The 26,457-nt window shown below is 37.5% G+C and overlaps 1 protein-coding gene across 4 annotated transcripts in view; it reads left to right on the top strand.

Annotated features, from left to right (window-relative positions):
* PCCA (propionyl-CoA carboxylase subunit alpha) overlaps window positions 1–26,457 on the top strand; it is a 300,001-nt gene that overhangs the window by 45,210 nt on the left and 228,334 nt on the right. For all 4 annotated transcript variants that reach the window (XM_069802387.1, XM_069802389.1, XM_069802388.1 and 1 more), the window contains exons 5-6: window positions 2,706–2,819; window positions 4,334–4,387. In XM_069802387.1, coding sequence (XP_069658488.1) covers window positions 2,706–2,819; window positions 4,334–4,387 — 168 coding nt within the window. The remainder of the gene's footprint in view (window positions 1–2,705; window positions 2,820–4,333; window positions 4,388–26,457) is intronic.

Below are 26,457 nucleotides of genomic sequence, written 5' to 3'. Positions count from 1 at the left end.
TGGAGTATTCTGCATGAACTACAGTGCATTGTGAAAGAGATTCAATGCTTAGAGAGGGGAATTGTCATCATGAATCACTAAGAAGAAACATCTCTATTTCCAGATTATATGTGGACTGGTTTAATTATATTTATAAAAAAGTAGATATGAGAAGGATCCATAGATTGAAGAGCTGCCACTGGAACCTGAAAATATGGAGGTTTTGAACTAGTGGGGAGGAATGGAGACTTCTTTCTTGTCCTCGAGAGATTTGCTTGGTGCTCTGTGGCAGTGTATCAGGTAACATGAACGTGATATGGCTGCTGTTTTGCTGTTTTGTTATATCCATGTGTGGTATATTAGGGTGTATGCAAGGCTGAACTGGCACTGAATTAGAGAAGGCACAAACAACTTGCAGTAAGGTAAACAAGAAGAAATGGATTTGCCAGATTACAGGGCAACGTGGGACAGAAAGAGTCAAAACTCTAAAGAGTTGAAGTAACAATGAAACATTTCAGAAGGGAGGAGAAAATGGCGTGGGAAAAGCGCACAAGACTGTTTATATGTATAAACCCAGTGGTTTTGCAGTATCTTCTATGGCTACTTCTGGTACTAGTGGACTGTTGGTGTCTCAGTGTGAGACGTGTGTGGGTTTTTTTTCTTGATACCTAAAAATAACTAACTATATTAAGTTAGTCCTTTTCTATAAGGAAGCTTTTGGTTTTGTAAAACATACATGCTTAACTATGCTTAAGCTTGAATAACTCTGTTTTAGACATGTAAACCATGTTGGAATTCAAAACAACAACTTTAAGTATATAAATCGATTGTGCAAATAAAGATGTCCAAGGGCCATGCTGTTTCTTGTACTTAGTGCTCCAGGAAGGATGACAGACAGGCTAATCTTGATAGCATTTGATCAAAATAGATTACTGACTTAAGTTGCTGAGGTGTACTTACTAAAAAGCATTAAAATCCTGCTGCATGATTGTCTGTGCTAGTGCTTAGGGCTTTTAGGTTTTGCTTTGTTTTTAATGTGAGGCTAATGCTGTAGTGGTAAAATAAAACCGTTGTGACTTTACAGAAGCAATAATTGAAATGTGAAATGTGGCGATTCCAGGGGGTTATGCGAACTCTCATATACTCGAGTATACAGCAAATTCAGAGCTATTTAAGAGATGGCCCCAGAAAGAAACTTGGAATTGGGGGGCAAGTTAATGTTCCTTCCCGGTGATAGGATTAACTTTTGCACGGTTCAGAAAAATGTCAATAAAAATGAAGAAAAAAGTAAAATGCTTAATAAGTGACTCCTGTGTTTCTTATACATGTTTGATATACTTACCTGTATATTTATTTCTCATTGTATTATTCAAAATATTGTTTGATTACTGCTGGCCACTGTTTCTAGATGATTTTTTTTTTTCTGGCCTTGTTTCTTCTGAATGAGCCAGTAGTATATAGTGTATATATATATATATATGAGCCAGTGGATACATTACTTCTAACCTTAGCTTGTCATACTTGACAGCCTTCATGTTACTTGCAAATAAAATTAGTTTTCACAAAGAACAAAATTCCGTGTTCATAAACTAAAATATTTTAAATTTCACGTATGTGAATACTCGTTTTCTAAAAGAACACCCCTTTTAAACAGTGTATTCTCAGTTTCAAATGCTGAAGATGATATTAAATATTTAATAAAACTAACTTTTAAAATTGGTAAGCATTGGAAATGTCAAACTGTCAGTATAAACAAGTCTTACTGACACATAGGTAATATAATCTTACACAGTTTAAGCAATGTCATGCTTTCTTAAATACATACTGAAAGGGATCTCACAAAAGGAGAGCAGAATGAGGAAAAAATGATTGATTTGTTTCTCGGGTCTGTCTGTATCTTTAAAGGAAAAGTATTCTGAACTCTGAAAACATGTTGAAAACTAATCTAAACTTTTGTAACTTTTTCTTCAAGGTAAGCATGCATATGAGTTGTAAGTAGACTTCTAACTTTAAACCTAACTTCTAACTTCAAACCTAGCTATTTTATTATTCCCGGCAAACTGTTGGAAGTGCTCGTCCCTTTTGTATAGTTCAAATTTGACTAAAAAATGTTTGGCAAATGCATATAAATGAGGATACAATGGATTAGGAATCAAACATGAGCCTGCTTAAATAATTCTCAAGATTTTCTGGTTCACGTGTAGTGATATTGAACTCTTTAGTCATAGGCTTTAATTTGTGCATGGTGCTGACCTGATGCTGTGCAGGGACACTCACTGCATCCCTTCATTCAATTCACTCTAATTATCCCCAACTTCCTGGGGAGCCTGCTTAGAACTGGTCATGAATGTTTGTTATTAAGTATTAAGATATTAGACTACCCTGGTTACATGTAACAAAGTAGTTTTTAGTCTGAATTTACATATAGATGATCAGTATAGGAAGCTGAAATTGTATTTGTCATGATTTTATTTAATCAAATTCAAAATAATTTATTGGAATAATAAAACATTTTGACACTGACTTAAGCTCGGAGTTAAATGAAATGAGATTTAATGTTATTGTGTGAGTTCTTGTATGTCAATGTTGGTAATTTCAGTATGTATTTTAGAGTGGTTATAGTATGTAAATTACCTCTGAAACAATCAGATTTGTGTGCATATTTCAGGGTGATGGTAATTATTTTCGCTGGGAGCATCTGTTAATGCAGAATATTGCCTCTTCAGGTTCATGTGAAAATGGCGGACGAAGCTGTCTGTGTTGGCCCAGCTCCCACCAGCAAAAGCTACCTCAACATGGATGCCATCATGGAAGTCATTAAGAAAACCAGGGCCCAAGCTGTGAGTCTGAATGAGTCTATCTGCTGCAGCTGTTTCATATATAGAAAGCAGAAAAGCCAGAGTTTGTATTTTTTTTTTTAAAGGTGTGGGGGGGAAGTGATTGAATATGCTATTCCAGTTAGTTCATGTCACATGAGTTAAATGTGTCTGAAATCGCTACTGGAAATCAAAGGCTTTGTAGCATCTGGCAGTGCTGGTCGCTGATCCTGCAGGTGGCTGCTGGATTCAGCTTTCACACCAGGGAGCAGCTTCAGTTCATTTCCAAATTTGCTGGGGGAAAAAAAAAATCCCAATTAGTTTTGAGCACTAACCCTTTATATGCCATAATGGCTTTTTTGAACGTTTTACAAAGTGTGTCCAAAAAGGCTTTTGCTTAAACTTAGTTTGAATCACTTTCTAAATTATAGAAATGTTATCTGTAGGAAGGTAAGGTAAATGGTGCGTCCCATAATTATTTTTATTTCAGAATGTTTACAAAATGCATATTAGCTTATATGTGTAAATATGGCTATTCTGCTTTTCTCCCTCCAGACTGGCCAGAGATTCAAAGCTTAGCAGGAATTGGTTGGAAAAACTAATGTGTAGTCATGTTCACATGCCTAATGTTCTTTGTTCTGTCAGTGAAATAAATGTATTATTCAGAGCTACTGTACACAAAGCATTTATTAAAATAAAATTTGATGGGTGTATATGAGCAACACTAATTACCCTGGAACAGTTTGGATCAGCATTGTAATTTCTTTCAAAGATGATGTTTTCCTATAGTGCTTTCAGGGGCCGAAAACTTTCATATAAAGAAAAAACTATTTCGTTCCCTCTGAGTTTCTGAATATGGAACCCAGTTGTTCAGGCTCTTTAAAAGAGGGGAAAAAAATGGCTTATACTTTGTCTCTCAGAGTATATTGGATCAAGAACCTTATGTGAACTGCAAAAAGTAAAATGAAAACTCTTTCTCGCACTCCTCTCAAGTAATTATGCTGGGTGTATATTGGGGTGTAAATAGCAAACTAGGCACATAAGGATGCATGGTTTAGACTAATGAGACAGTAAACTATGTTCTCCAGCAAGGGTCGCTAGAGGTAGAGGAGGCTTATGGCTGTGGACCTTAAGACCACTGTTGTGATCAGTACTAGAAATATTTTGGGATGAGGAATACTTTGTACTGGTTATTGTGAAGAGTTTGAGCATATATGTGGAATGAGATAAACGTGGCAAAATAGAGTTAGAGCAGAAGGCAAAACACCAAAGGGAGTGTGTCCATTGCTCTCCAAACAGCACCTTTCTTCCTCGTTAAGTAAGGAATATGTGTTTCAGAAATAGCAGTTCAACCAGTGAGTCTTTACAGCTTGACTTAAGACAGATAAATCAGTGTGTTAAGACGGTTTCTTAAGGTATTCAACTAATTCAAATGCTTAGTGGTCTACTTCACATTGCCCAGAATCTGAAAGGCTGCAGGGAATTTGGTGTCTGGCTTCGGAACTCAATCAGCTTGAAACTTTTTTTTTTTTCCCAAGGTACACCCAGGATATGGATTTCTCTCAGAAAATAAAGAATTTGCGAGGCGTTTGGTAAGTTATTTCTATTTGCTTGGCTGTGAATGATGCACTAGGTGGCATATATTCATTCCAAGGTATATGAGGAAATCAAGATACCAGTTCAAGGTAGATCTAAAAGATACCTTAAGATAGGAGACTTCAGAGTGCTTTCTGTATATGTGGATTTCTTGAATTTTGAGGGTGTAATTGCAGCCTGTGTTTTCTTTTGGGAGAAGGGGAGGTGCCTGCTGGTGAGAACTTTACCAAGGATGTAAGAACCTTTTGGCATTTTCAGTTGTGCCTGTACTGTAAAACTGGGTCACTGAAATGATCTAGGTTAACAGTATCTGTTTTTAAGTGATCATTTTGGTGATTCGTAGCACAGCTGGTGAACAGCTGTATCAGCAGCCCTGAGAAGGTGCTGAACTGCACTTTCAGGATGGGAATAGAAAGCTGTTTAAAAACTGGCTTCTCTGCTGGTGGTCATGTATTGTGGAACTGCATTCTCTGAAAGGACCAAAGAGAGTCAAGAGGGTGCTGTTTTCACTTCATGTCTGAATTTATAAAAATTATTATTCACAACCTCTTTACTTCAGTGGGGTTTTCGTACTTCACAGAAACTGATATGTGGCCTTTTTTTTACTGATTTTTTTTTTCCCAAAAACTTTCATGCAGCTGATTATAAATTTAAACAGTGCTAGGAGAAAGTTACATGCACAATGTTTGAGCAAAGTCCTGAGTGGATGCAGTATGTGTAGTCACTGCAGATTGTGTGTCACAGTTTATTGGTTTTGTTGAGAATAAGGAAAAGCACATACTTTGCTGAAATTTCCAGTGAAAAGGTGTTGCAGCTACCAACTTTGTTATGGAGTAATCGAACCATATAGCTGAAAAACACCTTGTTTTACAGGCAGTAAGATAAATTCGTTGGTGGTTTTGAGAGTAATTTTCACCTTTTTGATTCAGAGTAGAAAACACAGATGAGGAGTGTGATTCTGTAAAATGATAGCTCTTTTTTTCTTAGCATTTGTGGACTAGCTCTTGCTTCCACATCTCTTCCTTGACTATGTCTCTTTTGGCTTGAGTTCTGATTGTAATACAGACCGTTACTATTTAGTTGGTTACTTGGTGTGAGAGAATACCACCTGCTCATTAAGGAGACTATTTGGGAATGAAATCTCAATTTTTTTATACTTTGCAGTTGCTGTGCTTTTTTAAAAGTCCCCAGATAAAAACAGGTCCAGGTTCTCTGTGATGCTGAATGCATCCTGCTGGTTGCTGTGTGGTGGTGATGTTAAAGTTGAAAGGAATTCTAAACACTTGGCGTTTGCCAGGATTTACCAAATCTGGGGTAATCTCTTACATGTTATTTTCATGCAGTTTAGCAGCTTTCTTTTATCACTGTTCTGCTTCATGTACCAGAGCCTCTTTTTAGAGGGAAGATTCCTGGCTTAATTTATAACAAACTGTGTTCCCATTGGATTAGACCAGTAGGATAACTGGCTTTAGTTGGCAATTGCTGTTTTTTTTAATAACAAAAAAATTAATGAAACAGAAGTGCTCGCTCATGCTATTTTGCTTTATATTTTGGTGCCAAACTTTGAAATTTGATAGCTATTACTCTAAACTGGGCACATTTCCTAGTAATCTGGTTATTATTTGGTGATGTAAATTATAATATTGGTGACATGACAATCTGGGACACTTCTTTTGGCAGGATTAAGCAGAAATGGAAGAAGTACAAACATTCCTGTAAATCCCCTCCCCCTTCCTATTTCTCATCTTTTCACTCAAAGCCTTGGAACAGTGAATTCCTGAAATAATGTGGTGACTAGAAGCATGTTCAAGTTTGGGTTAGTGCTATAGTCTCAAAATAGCTTTTAATTATGTTTTGGAAACCTGGTGTGTTCTGTTCTCTAAAAATATAATAAAACAAGGTAGTTCTACTTTGCTTTCTGAAATGCACTATTTAAAGTCTCAGTTAAGACCTAATCATGCTTCCCTTCATGTCAGTGGCTCTAGAATATCAAACCCCTAGTGAGAATTGGTGAAATGATCTGTCTTCTTTTCACTGAGGGCTGCTTATATTTTTTCAAGACCCCCTGATTAATATATTTAGGAGGAAAACTTGCCTTCTGTTTCTTTTCTTTGTTAAAGCCTGTAACAAATGTTACAAAACTGTTGTGAAGTTGCCAAAGATGTGTTTTTGTTCCGTTTTCTTTCTCCTTATTCCTTTCCTTGCACATACACTATTTTGTTCTTTTTCCCTGAAAGTAGTGATGAAACTTGTGAAACCTGGGTTTATTTCCTGGTGTGCATCTGTACTTTTAAAACAAACTACCTAGATTCGGAAACAGAGAAATACACTAAACTTTTTTAACTTGCCAATCTGTCTGTAAGAGTGGTAATGAGCTGAAAGCAAAGCTTTGTCTTCAATTAACACATGGAGGGTCAGTTCACATGTAATCCCACTGTGCGTGATTTGAACAAAAGCATGTCTTTTTGTTCATTATTGCCTAAATGATTCATGGAATAGCACACAGATACAGACAGTCCTTGGGAAGAATTTGATGGATACATTTAGAGTATTGAAAATTACTAGTCTTTATTTTTTTCTTCTTTAGAAACTTAATTTTGTTCTCTCTTAGAATGGGGGAGAGCCCAAGTAAATGGTCTGTTGTTTCCAAAACAAAATTTCCAAAAAACAATTAGTGGGTGAATATCTGGCATGTTGTTCATTGTGATCCAATAAAAAAGTCGGTGCATTCAGTCCCCTCTTCGTGTGTATCTATTCTGGTTGCTGTTGATGGCTGACAGATGAGGGATCCATGACATTTATATTGATGGCTGACAGAAAAGGGATCCATGGCATTTATATCAAGTGAGTCTGTCAAAGATTTCTTAAACCCTAGGGTGAATTTCTTGAAGATTTGTATTTTAATATGAACTCTCTTGAAAAACTTTTAAGATAATGCTGATAACATCAGTTGTTATGTAGAATAACAAAACATGGGTTTGTGCGAGTGAATGTAGTTCTTTAGAATCTTACTTTGCATTCTGATTTTTCATTCAGAAATTTGAGCTATCCAACTTGGAACTCTTACAGTGCCTTATAAAAATGATCTGTACATTGAAGTTGTAAAATTCAGTACATAAGTTGTTACTTGTATTTTATGCATGCAAATATATTTGCATGTAAGTAGTTTGCTTCCTTCAAGGAATAATTCTATAATATTCAGTATTGACATAAATCAGAAGGTGCAGTTAAAATCTATTGCCACATTGAAAAAAAAAATTGCTAATATCAGAGCTACAAGAACAATTTGTCCCTTTATATTTTGGAAAATTTGCTAGTGACCTCTGTATATAGGTTAGCTTGCTTGATGTTTCCCATTATATAAAATTAAAGCAGACCCGTTCTGAGAATCTCTGTTGCCTCAGTTGTCTGTGGCAGGCCTTTGAAATTTGGCAAGGAGAAAGCACTGAGACTTAAGATGAGCCTTTTGGTTGGGCTCTTGTTGAAGATACACTTTTCTGAAATTGCCATTTTCCTTTCCTTCCTTGCAAACCTCCAGGGCAGCTGTTGTGGTGGGGGGTGGGAGTGCTGAGTCAGGTCTCTTCACATGTCAAATACTTTGGGATTGGCCCGTGGTACCAGTGACTATTTCCTCCTTTTCTTTCCCGGGTGAGGAAGGGAATTGGGGAGGAAAGAGTGAGAGAAAGCAAGCATGCGACTGGGTTGCACGGTCGTTATTCCAGAGTCAGTGCTTCTTCCTGTGGTCTAGCTGATGTTAGCAGCAAGTAGGAGTCTTACTCCTGTAGTTGAGGTTATATATGTTCTTGCTTCCTGATAATGGTTAGAAGCTTAAACCTTGATGCATGGTGTCTCAGTGTTGCAGTTGCTCATAATGGGATCGGTTTCCCCCCTTTTAATTAAAAGAAAAACACAAGTGAACTTCCCCTTCCTCTTCTGCCACAAAAGTCCCCTGGGAAGTTACTGCTTTAAAAAAAACCAGCTAAATGAATGCTATTCCTTTGCAAAGTGTAGTATGAAAAATACCAGTTTGCAGGATTTGTATCTTCAGTGTATTTTGGTCTCTTGTATGTATGTATATGATAGAGCTCATAGGTGGTGCATTGTGGTGTATTTTCCCCAAGAAACCTATGGAATTTGTGCATAAAATAATCTCAAAATGATAAGTTAAGGTTATAAATGCAACCTTTATCTGGAATATTCTTCTTTTGAATGCAGCCTTGACAATACTATCCTAATGCTCTGTTTCTTGATGCAAAAAAAGCCAGCCACTACCTTCTGCCAAAATGCCCTCCTTGCAACAGAAGCCGTAAACAGGGTGGGACAAAACGATTCAATTTTGGAATAAGATATAGACCTTTTCAGAGTTCCTAGTGGAACCTGGTTTTATACATCTTTTGTGCTTCTTTGGCAACTACTGTTTGGCATGACTAAGGGGAGAACAAAGCAGCCAGCACTATTTCTCTTTACCTTTGAAGCTAGATTAACATTCTTGGTGGAATTAAAAAAACCCAACAATGTATTGTCTGAAATAAATGGGCAAACAATATATATGGAAATGGTTGATTACATGTTTGTAAATGGCTGTTAAGTTTGAGATGGAAAAGGTAGAAAAAAATAACATATGTCATCTTATGTAAGGCGACAAATGTTTGACCTGTGAAGAACTTTGTGCAAGTGGATCCATGGCCCTATGCACAGCTAATTATGGGATTGTCACCCTTCAAAATGTAAAGTCTTAATGGCAGCAGTATTTCCTTACAATTGTTGTGCACGGCGCTGTTATTTGTAAGCAAATTGTGAAGTTCCTTTATCATGATTCAATGGATGTTACATTTTTGAGAAGCATTTGGTATGATTCTCATGCTGTTCTCACATGCATCGGCTTCCTACCTGGCAATTCATGTGACTGGTTAGCATTTGTGCTTTCCAGACTGCAAAGTGGTGGTTGAAAAAAGGCAGCTTTGGAAGCTTGGTGTCAAGGAGCTGCTTATGACAGAGATTGTATCCTTCAAGGAGTGGGGCAGACAGAGCTGTTAATGTGGGTTTCTTACTCTGTCCTGCAATGCATAGTATGTCATTGCCTAGCAAAGCAGCAAAGTGCCTACCACCACTGCCTGTGATGGCTTAAGGTGCTTTGTCTGATGGAGACTGGAGACTATGCTCTTACTGGGTAATAAAGGTGAGGCAATGTACTCATCTAGGTCAACAGATCAGCAATTTGCCCCCCAGAAAAGCTGTGCCTATGAGCCTGTAATGTTGATGGGTGACTGCTTACTGTTCTGAGGCAGAATGCTTCTGAATGTTACTTGTATTCTTGTATTTAATCCCAAGTAAACTTTTTTCACAGAAAAAAAAATTAAATCATCTTCAGTATCAGGTTGTGTGAAATCCATGGGAGGGACAAATAGTGCACATATTAAATCATGGGCAGTATTTGTCAGACATTACTAGTCCTCTGCTAGTGCATGTGAGCTAGGAAAATGAAATTGGGTCATCTGAACTATCTGCTTAGGCACTTCCTATTGTGAAAGTAGGAAGACTGTATTATTCCTTTACTGTAGAAAACTTCATAGACCTTTGCTAAAAGCATGTGATGGGTTACATTGTGCCATCAGTGTCCTGTTTAAGATTGCCAACGCTACAGAACAAATTGATGCCAGTTCTACTCTATTACAACTTCCAAATCTGTATCTTGAGCAACTGCTGTATATAGCTAGAGTACTTTTTTCAAGTGCAGGCTTACGTGTAAACTAAGGAAAAAAAAAAGTCTCAGTGTACATATCCACAGGTCTTGTGGATATACATGTGTATAACCTATATGCATGTATTTAAAGACATGTGGTAGTGTTTTGCCAAAGATTTGTGTTGTTTGTGACAAAAATGCTCTCCGTCCTTTTGATTCTTTTGCCTAAACTCCATAATCTTACTGTGTTTTTTCTTGATCTTCTGATTAGGGAACTTCCTCTGACATGGCAGTCTTGACCTATTTGTATTTGTTTTTCAGTTAGAGTAAGCCTTTATTTGTAACTTGTGTTTCTTTTAAAGCTACGTATTTTCTTAAAGTGGCTTAGGTTGAAAGCTTTAACATGTGCAACTGTTCTCAGAAAAAACACAAACATGAAACCTCTTGATTTAAATAGTAATGTCTGGCAACTTGAGACTCTCAGTGGATGAACTGTGGGCTTGCATGACTTCTGGAATGATTTAATGCTGTGCATGTGATTAAAGAATATATTAGAGTGATTTTTGCCTATCTGGACTATCATAAGTCATTTAATACTTCCCATGAGATGCCTTTCAACAGCAGCACTTTGGCACGCTTATTAGGGTGTGTGGTTCTGCAGATGAATGGATTTGTGGAATCCTGATTTGTAAAAATTCATTATTTCTTGACATGCAGTGTCACTGCAATAGCACTTATTTCCAGGCTTACAGGAATCCTTCACGTTGCTTCTGAAATGCTTTGTTCTGTCTTCTTTTTTTCACTGTTGCCATGTCTGGTTGTGAGAATAAAAACTTCTTGCTCTGTTTCCACAATTGCAATTATATTAACAACTGTATATACCTGCGTTTTCCCTCATTGCAATAACAGAAGGCTTGCAAGCTTAATGATAGTAACTCTTTTTTTACATAGGTAATACTGTTTCCTTTCACTTTCTGCCTTTTTATTCTACTATTGATTTGCAGCCATGCAGACAAGCTTGTCTGGTTATGGCAAACTCTGTCCATTCTGAGCTAAGGTGATTTGTTAATTTGACCTATTCTAGTATAATTGATGTAAGCTAGTGTGGTAACCTTGAAAATGTGATTTCCTTCTCTGTTTCCAAATCAGTTTTAAATGCCCCATTGATACCAATGGAGTTGGATTAGACCCGAACAGTTAAAAGATGATATATCTTTGAAATAAGAACTCCTGTTGCCTTGTGGATTTTAATTTACTTTTGTGGCAAGGCAGATGAAGCTTCAGCTTAGAAGTCAACAAAAACAATGCCTCTCTAATAATCACTTCTGTTTTCTGCCTGCATTTTAAGAAAGAATGTATTTTATAGTGATGGATGATCTGTGTTCAGTAGTTTTACATTGCAGATTGAATGCTGAAGGTTTTCTATATATTCTTCCTAAAATATGCATATCAAGAAAATTAATTCTGACTTTAAAGATGAATGCAACTTAGTGGTGGGATGGATTTTTTTGTGTACTACTACAAAGTTGAAATATATTGAAGTGATGATATGTGTGATAGAACCATTTTCCCTCTCCCAGTTCTATTTTCTCCTCTTTTCTCTTCTGTAGTTGAAAACTAATTGCAGCAAGCTATGAACCAAAATCTGTCTACTGAAGTTACTCTTTACTAGCCAAGAAAGATATCTTCTTAAATCTTCATACACAAGGGCTTTTGTTATTGATATTGATGTGTTACATGAGGAGGGATATGAACATACTAAATGTCTTTCTAGGCTAGGAGGTAATCACTTTTGAGGGAAGGGGAAAGGTTTCTCTGTTTACTTGTAGAATGTGTTTAGCTTGAAGACACTTATAAGTTGCAATAAGTGATACTATGTATTTGTGTCTTCCTCTCTAAGAATGAAGATGCCCTCCTGAGTCTTCATTCTGAACTCACACCCTCCTTTAGCTGGTTTTTCTGGTTTGAGTTTTAGGGGAGTAATGTCTCCTGAAAGCATCAGAAAGTAGATCACATTCTGATACTTGACCCCTAATAGATTTACTGAGACCAGGAATGAGCTTCGTGAAGGGAGAATCATGACTGGCAACTCTTTCAAAGGCATTTGAGCGATTTTTATATTAGCTGTGGAAAAAGATGTTAGCTGAAAGGTTTTTGATTAACATGCTTCTAAAGATCACCTATTATCCTGGACTGGGCAGACTCTTTGGGGCGGGGGGGGGGGCTTTGTTTTTCAAAGCATGTATTTTGACTGTAATCTTACTTCAGGAAGTATTTTCTTGAAGATAATACTTAAGATCATGTTGGATTATTAGAACTTCACCTTAAAGCTCTGTAAACTTAGGGTTTATTTTATGCTGCAGCTTGGTTCCTTTTATTATTGTTGTATCTGTCTTGATTAAAACTTTTCTATAGGTATTTAATGCCAGTACAGTATGTTATGTTGCTTCTGTAAAGTGCTCAAATATTCTGAATAGTTTCTACAGCAACAAGACTTAACCTACTTGTTTGTTCAGTATATCACTTGTGGATTCACTCGTTTCAGAGTTGCTTCCTGGGGAGGAGGTTGTCATCTAGCCTTTCTGGGGTCATTGTTTTCTCTGGTCTCTGAGAACTGTTCCAGTTACCTCTGCATCTTGAGGGGATTGCTGCTAATATGCCAGATATGGTTGGTTACTGCAAGTGCATTGAAACACGGGAAAAGTTCAATTTGATTTTTTACTGTTGCATAGATCCACCAGTTATAGCAGCAGTGGAAGCTGTAAAGGATACAGGGCAAGCTATGTTCAAGCATGTCAGAGTTAAAGTTTTGCCGTATTTAAACTGTTTAATGTCACTTGATAACTTCTTAGCCATTCAGTTAGTATCTTCTGCTCTGTTACAGTATCTACAGGCTGGTTGCATATTTTTACTGTGTGGTTGTAGAATGCATAATGCAGTTGGACCTGATTTCTGCTTTAGATATCAAATACAATCTTTATTTCACAGAATGCTTGAGGTTGGAAGGGACCTCTGGAGGTCATCTGGTCCAATCCCTCTGCTCAAGCAGGGCCACCCAGGGCCAGCCAGGACCATGGCTAGTTGGCTTTTGACTGTGTCCAAGGATGGAGACTCCACAACCTCCCTGGGCAACCTGAGCCAGTGCTTGGCCACCCTCACAATAAAAAAACCCCAGTGTTTCCTGATGTTCAAAGGGAACCTCCCATGTTTCAGTTTGTGCCCATTGCCATTGTCCTGTCCCTGGACACCACTGAGCAGAGCCTGGCTCTGTCTTCTTTGCACCCTCCCTTCAGGTATTTATATACATTGATGAGATCCCCCTGAGCCTCCTCTTCTCCAGGCTGAACAGTCCCAGCTCTCTCAGCATTTCCTCATAGGAGAGACGCTCAAACAAACAAACAAAATCTATGAACACGTACCAACATAAGCACTATTTGATAGTAACTTACCTGGTTTGTCTATTTTTGTCAGTGAAGGCCTTCAGCCAATGCAACAGGAATGATGGCTCCCAGGTAAGGGTAAGAATTTAATAGATTACTTGCAGCTGCCCGATTGTGTTTAGTGGTTTATTTTGCAAATCTTTTAAATAATTCCCTGGAACTTTAAAAGACTTCCTACTCATTATTATGAATGCACTTGCCTTTTCATTTTATATTTAATTCTATTTGAAGGTTGGCTTACAAATCAGCTTTGTCTATTTGCACAGCATGTTTCATTCATTTCTATTTCAGACTGAATGATAGTGATCAATAACACTGATAACTTAAGAGTACTGGGTTGACTGAACAATTCCTGCTAGAGTTGTTACGCATGTATTTTTGGGGAAAATAGTTAAAATACTTGGCAGTTGGATTGTCTTCAGCAATGAAGTTTTGAATTAACACAAATACTAAAATTTATTTCCTAAAGTAAGGTGATGTGTTTTGTGTAGAACCTAGCATCTGCTTCTCACTTGCTCCCTGAATGCCGACCCATATGTTCAGCTCCTGAAGATCAGGTTACTAGCCTGTGGTCAGACTGCTGCTCTGACTGTCACCAAGCTGCCTGAAGAGATTACTGCTCCCAGTGGTTTGTTGCTGTCTGTGCCCATGAGGGGTTATTGCCCTCCTTGGATGTGCTGGAATGACGGTATGTGTGGTCATTCCGTAGCCCTGTTCTGTTAAAATTATCTTTGTTTAAACACATAACCTCACCCCTGCTCCCAACTCCCCTATTAAAGTCTTTAAGCTAATACAGATGATTCTGGCAGAATCAAGTTAAGGAGTTTCTGCCTGACTTGAAATGGAGGCAAACTCAAAGGGGTGGTAGGTTAGGAGTGGGTTATAGGGAATAAGAGGAGAAAATAAGCAACTGAAAGTGATAACCTTTTAACCTGTTTATAGCTGAATTAGTATTTGACAGAACCGTCAAGATGCTTAATTTAGGCTGATTTAGGTACTTGATTTAGGTTTTGAAAATCAGTTCTGTGTGACTTCTGTTTATTATATATGCTTATTAAAAATGTTATGTAATAGAAGTATTTCAAGAACTTAATTAACCAAATAATCTTTAAATAATTTCCTTCATCCCCCAAAACACAAAGGGGTTGGGGGAAATGGTTTTCACCAAACATTGTCTCTCCTCCTTCTCCAGCACGTAAGTTTACAGTTGTTTCTTGTAGCATTGCTAGTCTGAATTATTAAAAGATTTGAAATTTGGAGTGACTGTATATTTGGTGGGACTTACATTGCACAGATGCTATCAAGGCAAAGGTGCTGTTTTCCCTGACTCTGCAGGACACTACTGTTTGGAGAAGATTTTTCTCAGGATCTGCACCCCCCTGTGAGTATAACAGGAAGGGAAAAGTTGCTACAAGTTGACTTCTAACCTTGGGGCTTGTTGATAGCAAATCACGTTTTATTTTATAACCTAAGATTTGACACTGTTAATTTTTTTAAACTTAGAGATTTAGGTATGTTGGGATGTGTGTATGATTTTTTTTTTTTTTTTTAACTGATCTTTTGGACAGTTTTGTGAAACTTAGATTAAAAATAAGGCTGCTATCAGTGTGCACGCATTTCTGATTGGGTGTTTCACATGTTTGTCCATCTTCATAATTTTTACATCAGAATTGTGTAGGAAGCATACACCTGCTGAACAGTGTCTCACTGTTTAGAGATGGGTTCTTTAATTGATGCTAAATTGCAGCTTTCAGTACACACAGGGTTAAGTGACAAGGTTGCAGTAATATCTAGTGAGCTTTTTTCCTTTAATGTGCTCATTAGCAGTGGCAAGTCCAGGTTTTAGCACATGTCAGTAATTTACATTTCATTGCTGAGTGGCTGCCCTTGTTCAAGAGTTGTTTCTAAGCCTGATGAATATACTTGTGTTGGGAATAAACTGAGTAGAAGAATTGAAAGCCAAATACCCTGCCAGGCTTTTCAATGGGTGCTGAAGTTTCCGCTGGGTCACTGATTAGTAATGCATGGAGCAGCAGGAAAATGCAGAGATGATGCCTAGAAAGGTTACTTCAGGTAGGTTTTACTGTCAAACCCCTCTTTCGTTGTAACTACCTTCACGGTCCTTCTCCTCAAAATTCCTCTCTTGGCAGGCCTTCTTTTAATCAGAGAATGCGGTACATTAGATAGACATCCCAACCAGGTTACTCATTCAGAGGTGGCGCAGGAAAGTAATACTTGTGCAGTATGTCCTAGAAACAAATGATCTTATGGGCTGTACAGTTTCCTGCTATCAGATTATGATGATAGGGATCTCTGAATATTTGCCCTCATCCTTTTTTCTTTCCTTTGCCTCATCTGTTACTGACTTGTCTTGGCTTGAAGATGTGTGTGGTTCACTGCTGTAATGGCAAATATATGTGTGTTGGGATGCAGCAGCTTTGTGGTTGGCAATTGAGATGCAAGACAAAGGTTGCTAGCTTTTGGGGGAAAATTGATGCTTTCATGTGGCAACAGCTTAGTTTGGTAATAAAACCATATGATTAACTAAATGTATTCTTGATGGAGTGATATTTCTGCTTTTTCCAAGCTACTCTGACTATTTTCAGAGCACTATGTGGAAACTTATACTGTGAAATTATACTTTCCTTTGTAAAGAGTCCTGCATATATTTTCTGTCCGAAAGGATAGGTATTGCTAAATTTACATATGTACACGGACAACTAAGCATTTTTATTCCAGATGCCCGTTAGGATCATACTGACATGTTCTTCAGAACTCTAGCAAAAGAGCGCTGGTGCTTACTCTTTCCCACTCTCTCTCTAAGGTATTGTGAACACTGTTTATATTCAAGCTACTTATTATACAGTTTGGGGATGGGGAATGCATTAAACATTTAGAATGGGGGAAAAACAGCAAAAGATATTCCAGAACATTCTTGTGAATAAAACCTGCCAGTTCATTGTGTAAGAACTTGTGAACCCTTTTATTAGCCTATCTGAACATTAGGTGCATATATTTAAATGAGAATGTTTGCAGAAAGTAGAGTCATTTGAATATTTTTCACACGCTAGAAATATTTTCATAGCTGCCTTGGTCAAATTTGGAATTCCTATTGTTAATTTGCAAAATAGCTACTTCTTGGATTGTCTGGGAAGAGCAATGTCTTTAGCACTGTGCTAACATGTAGAAGGAGTCTGAAGTGGTAATTCAGAACCTCAGTTGATGGAGACTGTGACTAGACAACAACTAGTAGTTTATCAGCTAACAGGTAGTGACATATCTATAGATGTTGTTGGAAAGACATTTTTTGATTATAAGCCAAGACTTTTTTCATGACTCATAATAAAAAACGGGGCAAAATTATGGGTTTTTTTTCCTGGATAAACTTGTGTCAGATACTTTGCCTTGTGGTTAGGATGCTTGCATATTCTTTGCTCTCTCAAAAAGCTGGAGATACTCATAGCTAAGCATGGAAAAGAGACACTGAGACCAACAAAAAAACAATCAAGAGGATGCCCAAGTGGAGCTTGCACAAGAGTGGGGAGAACATTTTATACTTTAAACTTATAATGGTTTTGGTTTCTTTTTGCAGCGGCAACTGTCATAAAATATTTGCAGCTTCATGTCTTAGTGCAGGACTCCGGTTCTGAATGGATCACATAGGGAAAGGGTGAAGAGTGGTTTCAGTTAAGATTCCCTCTTGTAGATTTATGGAGGGACAGGCTTCTGGGATGGGAGCTTAGTCTCTACTGAATAGGTCCTCTAGCTCTGACCTCCTGCTGCCTGGCTGAATGTGCTTCCTGATGGCTAACTAAACAAATGGTGGCTTTTGTGTGCATATGCCGCTGCCCTTGTCATCTAAGATTAGGTTGTCCTCTAAGGCACTGTCTACTGTATGTAGTTGTGTGCAGGGTCGTGCAGTTCTTAAAGGCAGGTGAACTGTTTGCTGTCTGGATCTTGTGGCTTTTTGGTGCTTTGATCCTTTTCGTGATTGAGCAAGAGTTGTGGTTTGTAGCTACCTGTGTGTGATCTGGTAGGAATGGCTTATAACTGAATGCTCGGGCAAAGCTGTTACTGCACCAAAGGTAGCTCTGAATAGATTAATGATTCTTTGATCTTTGGAACAGGATCTGACTAGAAAATGTAGAAGATGTTCCAACACATTGATTGTGTTGGGTTTTTTTGGGAGAGAGTTGTTTGTTCTCTTAGTCTAAATCTTGAATTGGTTTTTTATGGAATGTCAGCCAAATTAATGTAGTCTGTAACCATATCTGTCTTCAAGGAGATTTTTGGTAGCCGGCACCTAGTGAATTCAGCACTGATGCAGCCCATGCTGCAATGTTCAAAGGATACTTCTCAAGTTGTTCAATTTAACTAATAGGTATTGTGACATATGGGGTACTTCAGACATTAATTTTTGTGTCCCAAAACTTGATTAAAAATTTTTTAGTCTTTAGGAGGACAGTAAGTATACATGACTTTCTGCATCTTCTAGGAAGCCAGAGAGTAACATTTGTAAGGGGTACTGCAATATCTTACTTTATTTCAGTGCATATTTTTATTCTGCTTGCAGAAAGAACATGTTATTTTAAGGTGGTACCCAACTGAAACACTTCAATTTTGTAAGACACTTACTTTTATTCATGGATTCTGTTTTAATAATCTAGATAAATAATTCCTAGAGCAGCCATATTATACAGCTGTGGCCTCTTGGCAAATGACTGTCTGTCTTTGTAGCGGGCTACCCAAATACTGTCTGATCTTTTGCATGTACAAAAGCTGAAAGTATATGTATGTCTGTATATGTAGAACATTCTTCTTAGCACAAAAGAGCTGCTCAGGAATCCAGTGTGTAAATTTGCTTCTCAAAGGCAGGCAGCAGGTGTGCTGCAGGGTGGTGCTTCCACCTGTCCCACCCAGAGGAGTTCAGCTTAATTTGCTCTGGCTGGAATTTAGAAAGAATAAGTTCCCTGCCCAGATCTTTGGACAAGGCATCTTGCTGGCGAGCTGTGCTTAATCTTATGGTATTAAATTCAAAGCCACCATGCTAAAATAACATCAGGCTCTTGAAAAGCAGATTACCCAAAAGGTAGAAATGCCCAAATGAAGATTGCTTTCATTTGGGTCTTCCTGTGTGTAGGCATTGACACAGTTTTGCATTACATAGTTGCTTGGTTGTTTCCATGGGACTCTTGCCTTGCTCTGAGGCTCAGTATTTCTTTGTGTTCATGCTTCAGTGTTTGGCTTCAGACAATATTTAAGCCTTGCATTGGGCACGTGTATATTTAATTTAGCTGGAAAACTTTCTTCATGTGTAGCATATTTGTAAATTTTATACATGTTGATGCATTTCTTCTCAAAACATCTCGCTGATCTTGATCCCTTCCTGCTCAGCTCATGTCTTGCTACTTCCTTGCATGTTCTCCTCCTTTCTTGTCTTTCTATATTCAAGAATGTCTTGGCTTTTTCATCTAGAAAGCATAGGGAGCTGAGGAGATAAGTGGCCTTATTTTCAGTTACTTCCACCCTCATGGAGTTTCAGATAGTCCTGTTTGGGTCCTGTGTCCAGTGTGTGGAGTGTGCTCTGGTTGTAATGAGTTTTCATAGTACCTGACAGCCAGAGTCTCCAAAATTCCTTAGAAGGTTGTGCAAATTGAGGTTTTCAGTGGCTTATGAACTGAAATATGGGTAACTTTTTCATGAGAATGGTAAAGGTATTGTTTATATCATGCTTAGCATGATACAGCACGGCTTCCATTCTGATTTGAGAGTTGTTGATTCCAGTCTGCCAGTTTCCATATGAAACTCCTTTTCACCTCATTTTAAATAACAATTTAAACAGTATTACAGCTGTTCTTTCTCTTAATTTTTTCACTGAAAGTTCTAGCCTTTTGGAGATGCTTAGAGAAATTCTTGTGCAAGAAATGCTTGGAGTGGTAGACTTGAGTCCAATGAAATTTAAAATTTGACAAAAGAATATTCAAGTAACAGTGTTTATGAAGAATGACTAAAGGGCACTCTGAGTTCTGCTATCATATAGGCTAGCTTTGCCTCTCCACTATACCTACACCAAAAAGTGTGTATGATAAGAAATTAATGTTTTATCTACAAGATTTTGTTACACTTCAAAGGTTAATATTATGTTAGGTTGTGTAGTAGATTATAGTTGTAAATTTTTTTTTTTACAACAGCTTTATTGTATTTAGTTACTTCCAACTATACAAAACACTTTTCTAGTCATTTCAGTGCTTGATAACTTCAGGGTTCATTGCCCCTGTACATTTTTCAAATTATTAGCTTCCTAATGCATACAGCTTTAATTTACCCCCTACTGATATCCTTAAATGGGTTTTCAAGAATTTTGAAAGTGGACTACTATAGTTGTATTTCAGTGTTGGTCCTGACTGACAGAATTTCTTAAGTAGCCTCCACAATTAAAGGGATGGGATGTTCAAACAGCTCCTATGGCAAGAAGCTAAAGATTCTCTTGAAAATAAATTTGTATTTGGTTTCCTAGTGTATTTTTGCTTTGCTTATTTCTGGTGATTTGCCTGTTGCTTTTGTGAGTGTTTTTCCTCTCAAATGTAACTTAAATGTGTTAAGTACAGTATCTGTTCTTCTAATGTAAAATACTTGATGCTAAAACGTTTGCTGTTGTTTCAAAAATAAAAGATAAAAATCTGACACACTGCATACCTCACAGCACAAAGAATCCATAAGGGACAGCTTAAAGAATTGAGTATAGATATTGTATCCATGGAAGTGGTGTTATTACATATTTATGTTTTGAATATAATTCAGGCTATTGTTCTAGTGCCAACTGCCGGAAAGCTACAGAACTATTTTTCTTTGAATTTACAATTTGAATTTTCCATTATAGCCTAAAATTGAAGTAGGAGGGATAAAGTATCTGCAGTATGTTCATGTGTGAACTGAAAGCTATACCACTTTGAATCATTTAGCATTCTGCTACATTTCTGTGGAAAAAGTATTGTTCATGAGGACTCCAACACCAGGCATTCTTCTTGCAGTTAAACCCAAATGTTGCCTTTCCTTCTCCGCCTTGAGCCTGTTGGTGGTTTTTTTTGGTGATGTCCGCCCCACCCCAGCCCCCATGTTCCACAGAACTGGAGACTTGGAAATTTGTGGCCAAAATTTAAAACCAGGTAAAGAGCAGCAGAAGAATAGGAAAAAACCCAACACCCCCCCCCCCTCGAAAGTTCTTGTCTGTGTGTTAAGATTCCAGTCCAGCTAATTTCTGTAAAGTCTGCATTATCATTCAGTGCAGGAATGGTTTCCTACTGAATGTGTGACTCCATGAATGAAATATTTATAGTGCCAGGTATTCTCAATGTCGTGTAATGGCACTTCAGTCTTGATACGCAATACTATAAAAATGCAGTCATCACAACTGCCTCTAAAAAGTAGTGGAAGAAGACAGAGCCTTTTTGAAGGATAAAATATTATTCCCTTTTAAGGAGTTTCTAGTGTAACGTGTTTTTATCTTGCTCTGTTAGAGTGCAATAAAATCTGATGATTGGATTCCATGCTAGGAATGACAAACCTTCCTAAAATATTTGGACAGAAAAGCTACTACAGGAATAAGTTAGAGGAGTTGAAATGGAGGTGGAACTTGGCAAAAGAAAAAGCTAGATAATGATTAGACTTCAGCACAGATAAACAAAATTTTGTAGACTGTGTTCCTGTGATAGTTGAATGCCATTGTTATATGAGTGAAGTAAAATAATTAATGTTACTATTAAGAGTTTAAATTTAACTTTTGATTGCTTACTTTCCTATTTGATTATAAGAGACGTGTTTTGATCTTGTATTCCCATAAATGAGAAGATAGCTGGAGTTTGGCCTTTGTTACTGTCTTACAGCCTGAAGTTTCACGTGCACATTGGACCATATTCTGAAGATTACAGTCAAAACTACAGGTATTATTTTAATGTAGTACCTCCACGTTCATTATGCCAAAACTGAGATTGGCCAGGTGTGCTGTACAATTGCAAAAACCTGAGCCCAAAATTGTCACACAGCTCTGGGATAATGACTTTGAGGTCAACTTTTGAGCAGTTATTTTTTTTAAAGAATGGAAAATAACTGAGACCTTTCTTCGGTAGGCAGGAAAGGAAATGCTGTTAGGCATGAAGCAGTTGGTATGTCTCGTTGCTTTTTTGAATTGCGTACTTTAAAGAATTCAGCATTCAGCTACATTATCTGCATTGTAATAGCCAATAATGGAGACAGTTTCTTAAAACAAGGATCCAGTGTGATCTTCCAGGGGGTTTTGAAACTGCTCAAGTGTGTCATGGTGATTTAAAAAAAAAAAAAAAAAAAAAGTCTGAGCTATTTATATACTGTAACTTTCCATTACTAAGGCAGCTGGCATTTGCTGGATAATAGCGTTGTTTCTGTACAATAGTTAAGAGTCTTAATTCTCCATGCCTCTTTTAAAAATTAAACTGGCTATTAGAAAGTATGTGAGAAGATCTGTATACTCCTCTATGGATTACAAAGGTATATCATAATATGTGCAAATGGTATATGTACTCAGACCAAGAGAAGAACATTTAATATACTAAGCATTGTCAAATTAATTTTTCTTCAGAGGTTAAAACCACAGGTTCCAGATTTATTGTGGAATTGGAGCTCTGTATGAGCAAGTAAAACAGAAGCTGTCCTTTCACCCGGTGTATTTAGCCCATTCATGAAAAGGTGTGATAAATGGACCAATGACAGAATCATCATAAAACAGCAAAAGTGTAAAATACCCTTAAAAATACATATGCTTACATAAACTGCTTGAAATATAATACATTGGAAGAAGAGCTTGAGATCTATAGATTGAATGTAGTTCTAATTTTGTGAACAGCAAGAACTCTTGTATGAACCGTTCATACATCTGCAATGAAGAGATTTGCTCTTTGCACAAAGATTGCTATACGTGTTTTCTGATGTAATGCTGAAGAATAAATAGCAGTGAAAACGTAGTCCTGGAGCTGAACAAAAAATTGCTTGAGAGAGCAAAGATAGAAACAACTAGATTGTAACATCAATCACATTTTTGACTGTTTTAACACTTAAATGATGTTCCATTTTAAGTGTGTAATGGTTGATATTGCAAAATATAGTAAATGTAATTATATTACAGTATCACTAGTGTCTGTTGCTGACTTTATCTGTATTAGAGCAGAATCCAAGAACCTAATTATGGTCACCAAATCCCCATTGTGCTAGATGTCATATGCACATGTGTAGTGAAAAGCTGGTTTATGCCTTTTCCCCCTTCCTGCAATTCTGTTAGCATCTGAAGGAAAATGAAAAGGAATAAGCTAAAAATAAATGGGGAAGGAAGGCCTCGGGCTCTACATGGGGAAACCTTTATTCCTGCACCCACGAAAAAGTCACAACCCCCACCATTCTTTTGAAAATGAAGAAATGCAAGCAGCTCTTGTGGCCAGGCAAAGCAGTATTCAAAGATATGGGTATTTGTCTTACCTCTTTTCCAAGTTACCTGTCAAGCTTCTCTAATGGGAAGAGCACTGTGCACTTCATTTATAGTAATTTTTTAGCAGAAACCTTGCTTAAAGTGTGAGCAACAAAGGGCAAGAACTTTGTAACTTTAAATAGTTAAATATTTATGATGCAATATAAGCTTAAGAGACTACTTAATGTAGCTTCTATTTTGTTTTCTTAAAGGATAAGCTCTTGATATTAAGTCATAAAAACCTACAGGATTAGGGACCTGGTATCTGAACTGTAGCCCTTAAAATTAGAGGGCATAGTTGCCTAGAAAAGAGTGACAGTATTGGTCCTGGTTTCTGTAATTTTGGAACTTACCCTTCCTATACATAATATTTTTGAATTCTTTTGAAATGTATTTATATTCAGAGTGAAAAAGATTATTTATTCCAGACGAGAGTTAATGAGTTCCTTATTTTTACATTTCTTTCCTGTATTGAAAATCTTGGTAACCAGGATCTTTGTTCATTCTCCCCCAAAAATGTCCATCTTTAGCACCAGCTCTAATTCATAAGCTGTTTTCTGTATGTGAGTATCTTCTGTCAGATTAGCTTTTTTTTTTTTTTTTTTTGCATAGCTGGTATCTCTAGCTCTCTTGTCAGTACTTACTTAGTTTTTTTTATTTTTGTTTTTGAATTTCTGATTTGTTGGCGAGAGGATGAGTGTCAATTTTATACACAGAGGCTAATAAATACACTCTTCAGATTGTGTTTTGGTTCAAAAATATACACAGACTGAAATTTTGGCATGGGGAAGGAATAAATTTAACTTGCCTCTGAGCAGTTAATGAAATCCTGTATTAAGATAATGTAGAGACATCATCACGGCACCATGTTTAAAATAACTAAATATTTCCCACTAGATGTGGTGATTCTTGTTTTAAAACTTTGCCAAGCTAATCCTTTACATTCAGAATATCATGCTTACTTTGCATCCATTCGAGACTTTTTGTATGTCAAGTTTCAGTGAAGATTTAGGTAGTGCCTTAAGGATGAGGCTTGGGGAAGGAGTTCTGCTGATGCAGCAATGTTTTTCAGCAATAGCTCTGAAGCTTCTCAAAATCTCTGATTTGGAGCAGGTCCCTCCTACCTTTCACCTGATGAAAGGCATCCTTGTCCAGGAACTGGAAGAAGAACTTTCTTTTAACAAGTCATTAACAGGCAGTGGTAATCGTTCTAGATATTGCTATGATGGGGCCAATTACTACTTAGGAAGATGATATAGAGCTTGCATGGCAAATTCCTTTCTATTCTAGCCTTTCCTCCTCCTGGGACTCGAGTGAATGTTTCAAGTCCTGCTGTAGCTAATGCTGCCAGTGGTGCCTGGGCTGCTCCTGCAAAGCAAGGAATGGGAGCCATGATACTGTCTTCTGTCTTGTGGATATTTGTGCAAAGGTGCAGTTTCACAGTCTCCTTAAGCTAAAGTTTTCCTGCTGTTGCAAGGAGATGTTGGCCTTGGTCACATGTTCCTGCTGTCTCCCTTGTGCTGGGATTACTATTTATGTAGTCATCTAGAGCAAGCTTAAAAGTAATCCAGAAAGAGAAGTTAGTGCTAGCACCAGCTAAATGCAATGGACTAGGTGTGAAAAATGAGAAGCCTAGAGGTCGGGAGCCCACTCTTTTGTGGCAGAATGTGCACTGGATTGACTTAGTTATCATGGTACAGCACTTCTAGCTGTTAGCAATTAAATTCCCATTCGTTCCCTCTTTGGCTGAGCCCATCAGATCAAGCCTCTTGCTGCCACCTGTTATATTGTTAGTAGGTGACCACAAGGATGTTAAAGGGACTTTGAGACTGTAAAATTGGGCTTTTGGAAATTGCAGCATGTTGGGGTTAGAGTTGCTCTGGCATACTGCGTTTGTTCCCTGTGTGCATCTGTGCCATAATGCAGTTCTCGGTTACTAATGTTGTGGTCTCCCCTTGTCTCATTTCATCTCTTCTTGGGTGCAGGAGGTAGGTGGTGAGCAGGAGGAGGTGGCAAGTCCAAGACATGTCCTTTACAGATGTCCTATACGCTGTTGTTGGGTGTAAAAAAAGCAAGATAAGAAACTTTTTTGGTGTATTTGATGCTCAGATAAAGTTACAAAGTCACTTTCTTTAAATGCAGCCTTTTGTATATAGCTGTGGTTGCTTTTTCACTGCTAATCTCTCAGTACATTCTGCCTTCAATTTTAAGGATCGTTTTTTCTGTAGTGTTGAGGAACATCATCTAGTTGCAGATACTTTTCAACATCCAATACATGAGTGAAAATCCGGTTTGCCAAGAATTTCCAAGTAATTCTAGCCCAGTGGATAAATTAGAAGTTGGACTTCTGGAATTTCTGTTGCATTTCACCATTTTCGTATAACTTAGCTGAAATACTAAAACAGAAAAAGTTTTCCAGGGTGCTGTGGTCTTACTGATCATCTTAAGCACTCCTGAGATATCAGTTTGCATTTAAAAAAAAAAAAAAAGTTGATAGTTGGCTAGTCCCTGTTTACCCAGGTTTCTAAGTTTCTCTCCCCCCTTGCCATCCCCATTTCTGTGGGAACCTTTGAAAAGAAAAAAAAAAATCAACTTTTCAGAAAGATTGCCATCATTTAATGGGCTGATTTTCTCTACAGGCTAAAACTTTGTAATTTAGGCCCTCATCCTGCAACTGTTTAAGCATGCTTAATTTCAAGCACATGCTTATTTACAGGATCCAGATTTGTTTGTCTAATTACTTTACAGCACCAGTGAAGCCAGACTGTCCAACTCTCAGGCCCATCTGTTTGGAGGGGGAGGGAGGAACTTGGTTGTGTATGTTCCAAAAAGCTGTTCCACCCTTAGCCACCAGATGAAATTTATCTTTCAGATCCAGAGGCAGTGGCATTCAGGAATACATGGTAGATACTTGTGTCATAGTACATTATCCTTAGCTCAGAATGGTTGTGGTTCATAGGGAGAAGGGCCACAAGGAGATCTCATGGATTGCTTCACTGTTAAGTGCCTATAAATTCTCTAGTGCTACATATCAATACATATTATTGACTTGTTTTATTTATGACACTGAGAGGTGCTTATCCCAAAGCTGTAGCATTATGAGTGTTGTAATACTGCTAGTCCATCGCATTTTGTTCAATAGATCTAAATATTCCCAATTCCACTGTTATTTCCTCGTGCTAGCCAAGATGTATAATACACATATACTATTTAAAATAGTTTAAAAGTTTTATAATATTTGGTGATGTTTATGATCACATGTAGTTCTTTGTTTTTATTTTTAAACTGAAGGCAAAGGGCCAAATCTGCATGTTTGATTCATGCAAAAATATGTGAGAGTAAGAACAGGGCTTGGTGAAAAATCCAAATTTGTGTATACAAGTCTCATTACTTAAAGATAATAAGATTAGAGTAATATTTTTCTGTTAAGTTTGGCTACAAAAGCACCTG

The sequence above is a fragment of the Haliaeetus albicilla genome, chromosome 15 (genome assembly GCF_947461875.1).
Source record: "Haliaeetus albicilla chromosome 15, bHalAlb1.1, whole genome shotgun sequence".
Lineage (NCBI taxonomy): Eukaryota > Metazoa > Chordata > Aves > Accipitriformes > Accipitridae > Haliaeetus > Haliaeetus albicilla.
Note: the sequence above shows the minus strand (reverse complement) of the source record. Positions and strands in the feature narration are given on the sequence as shown.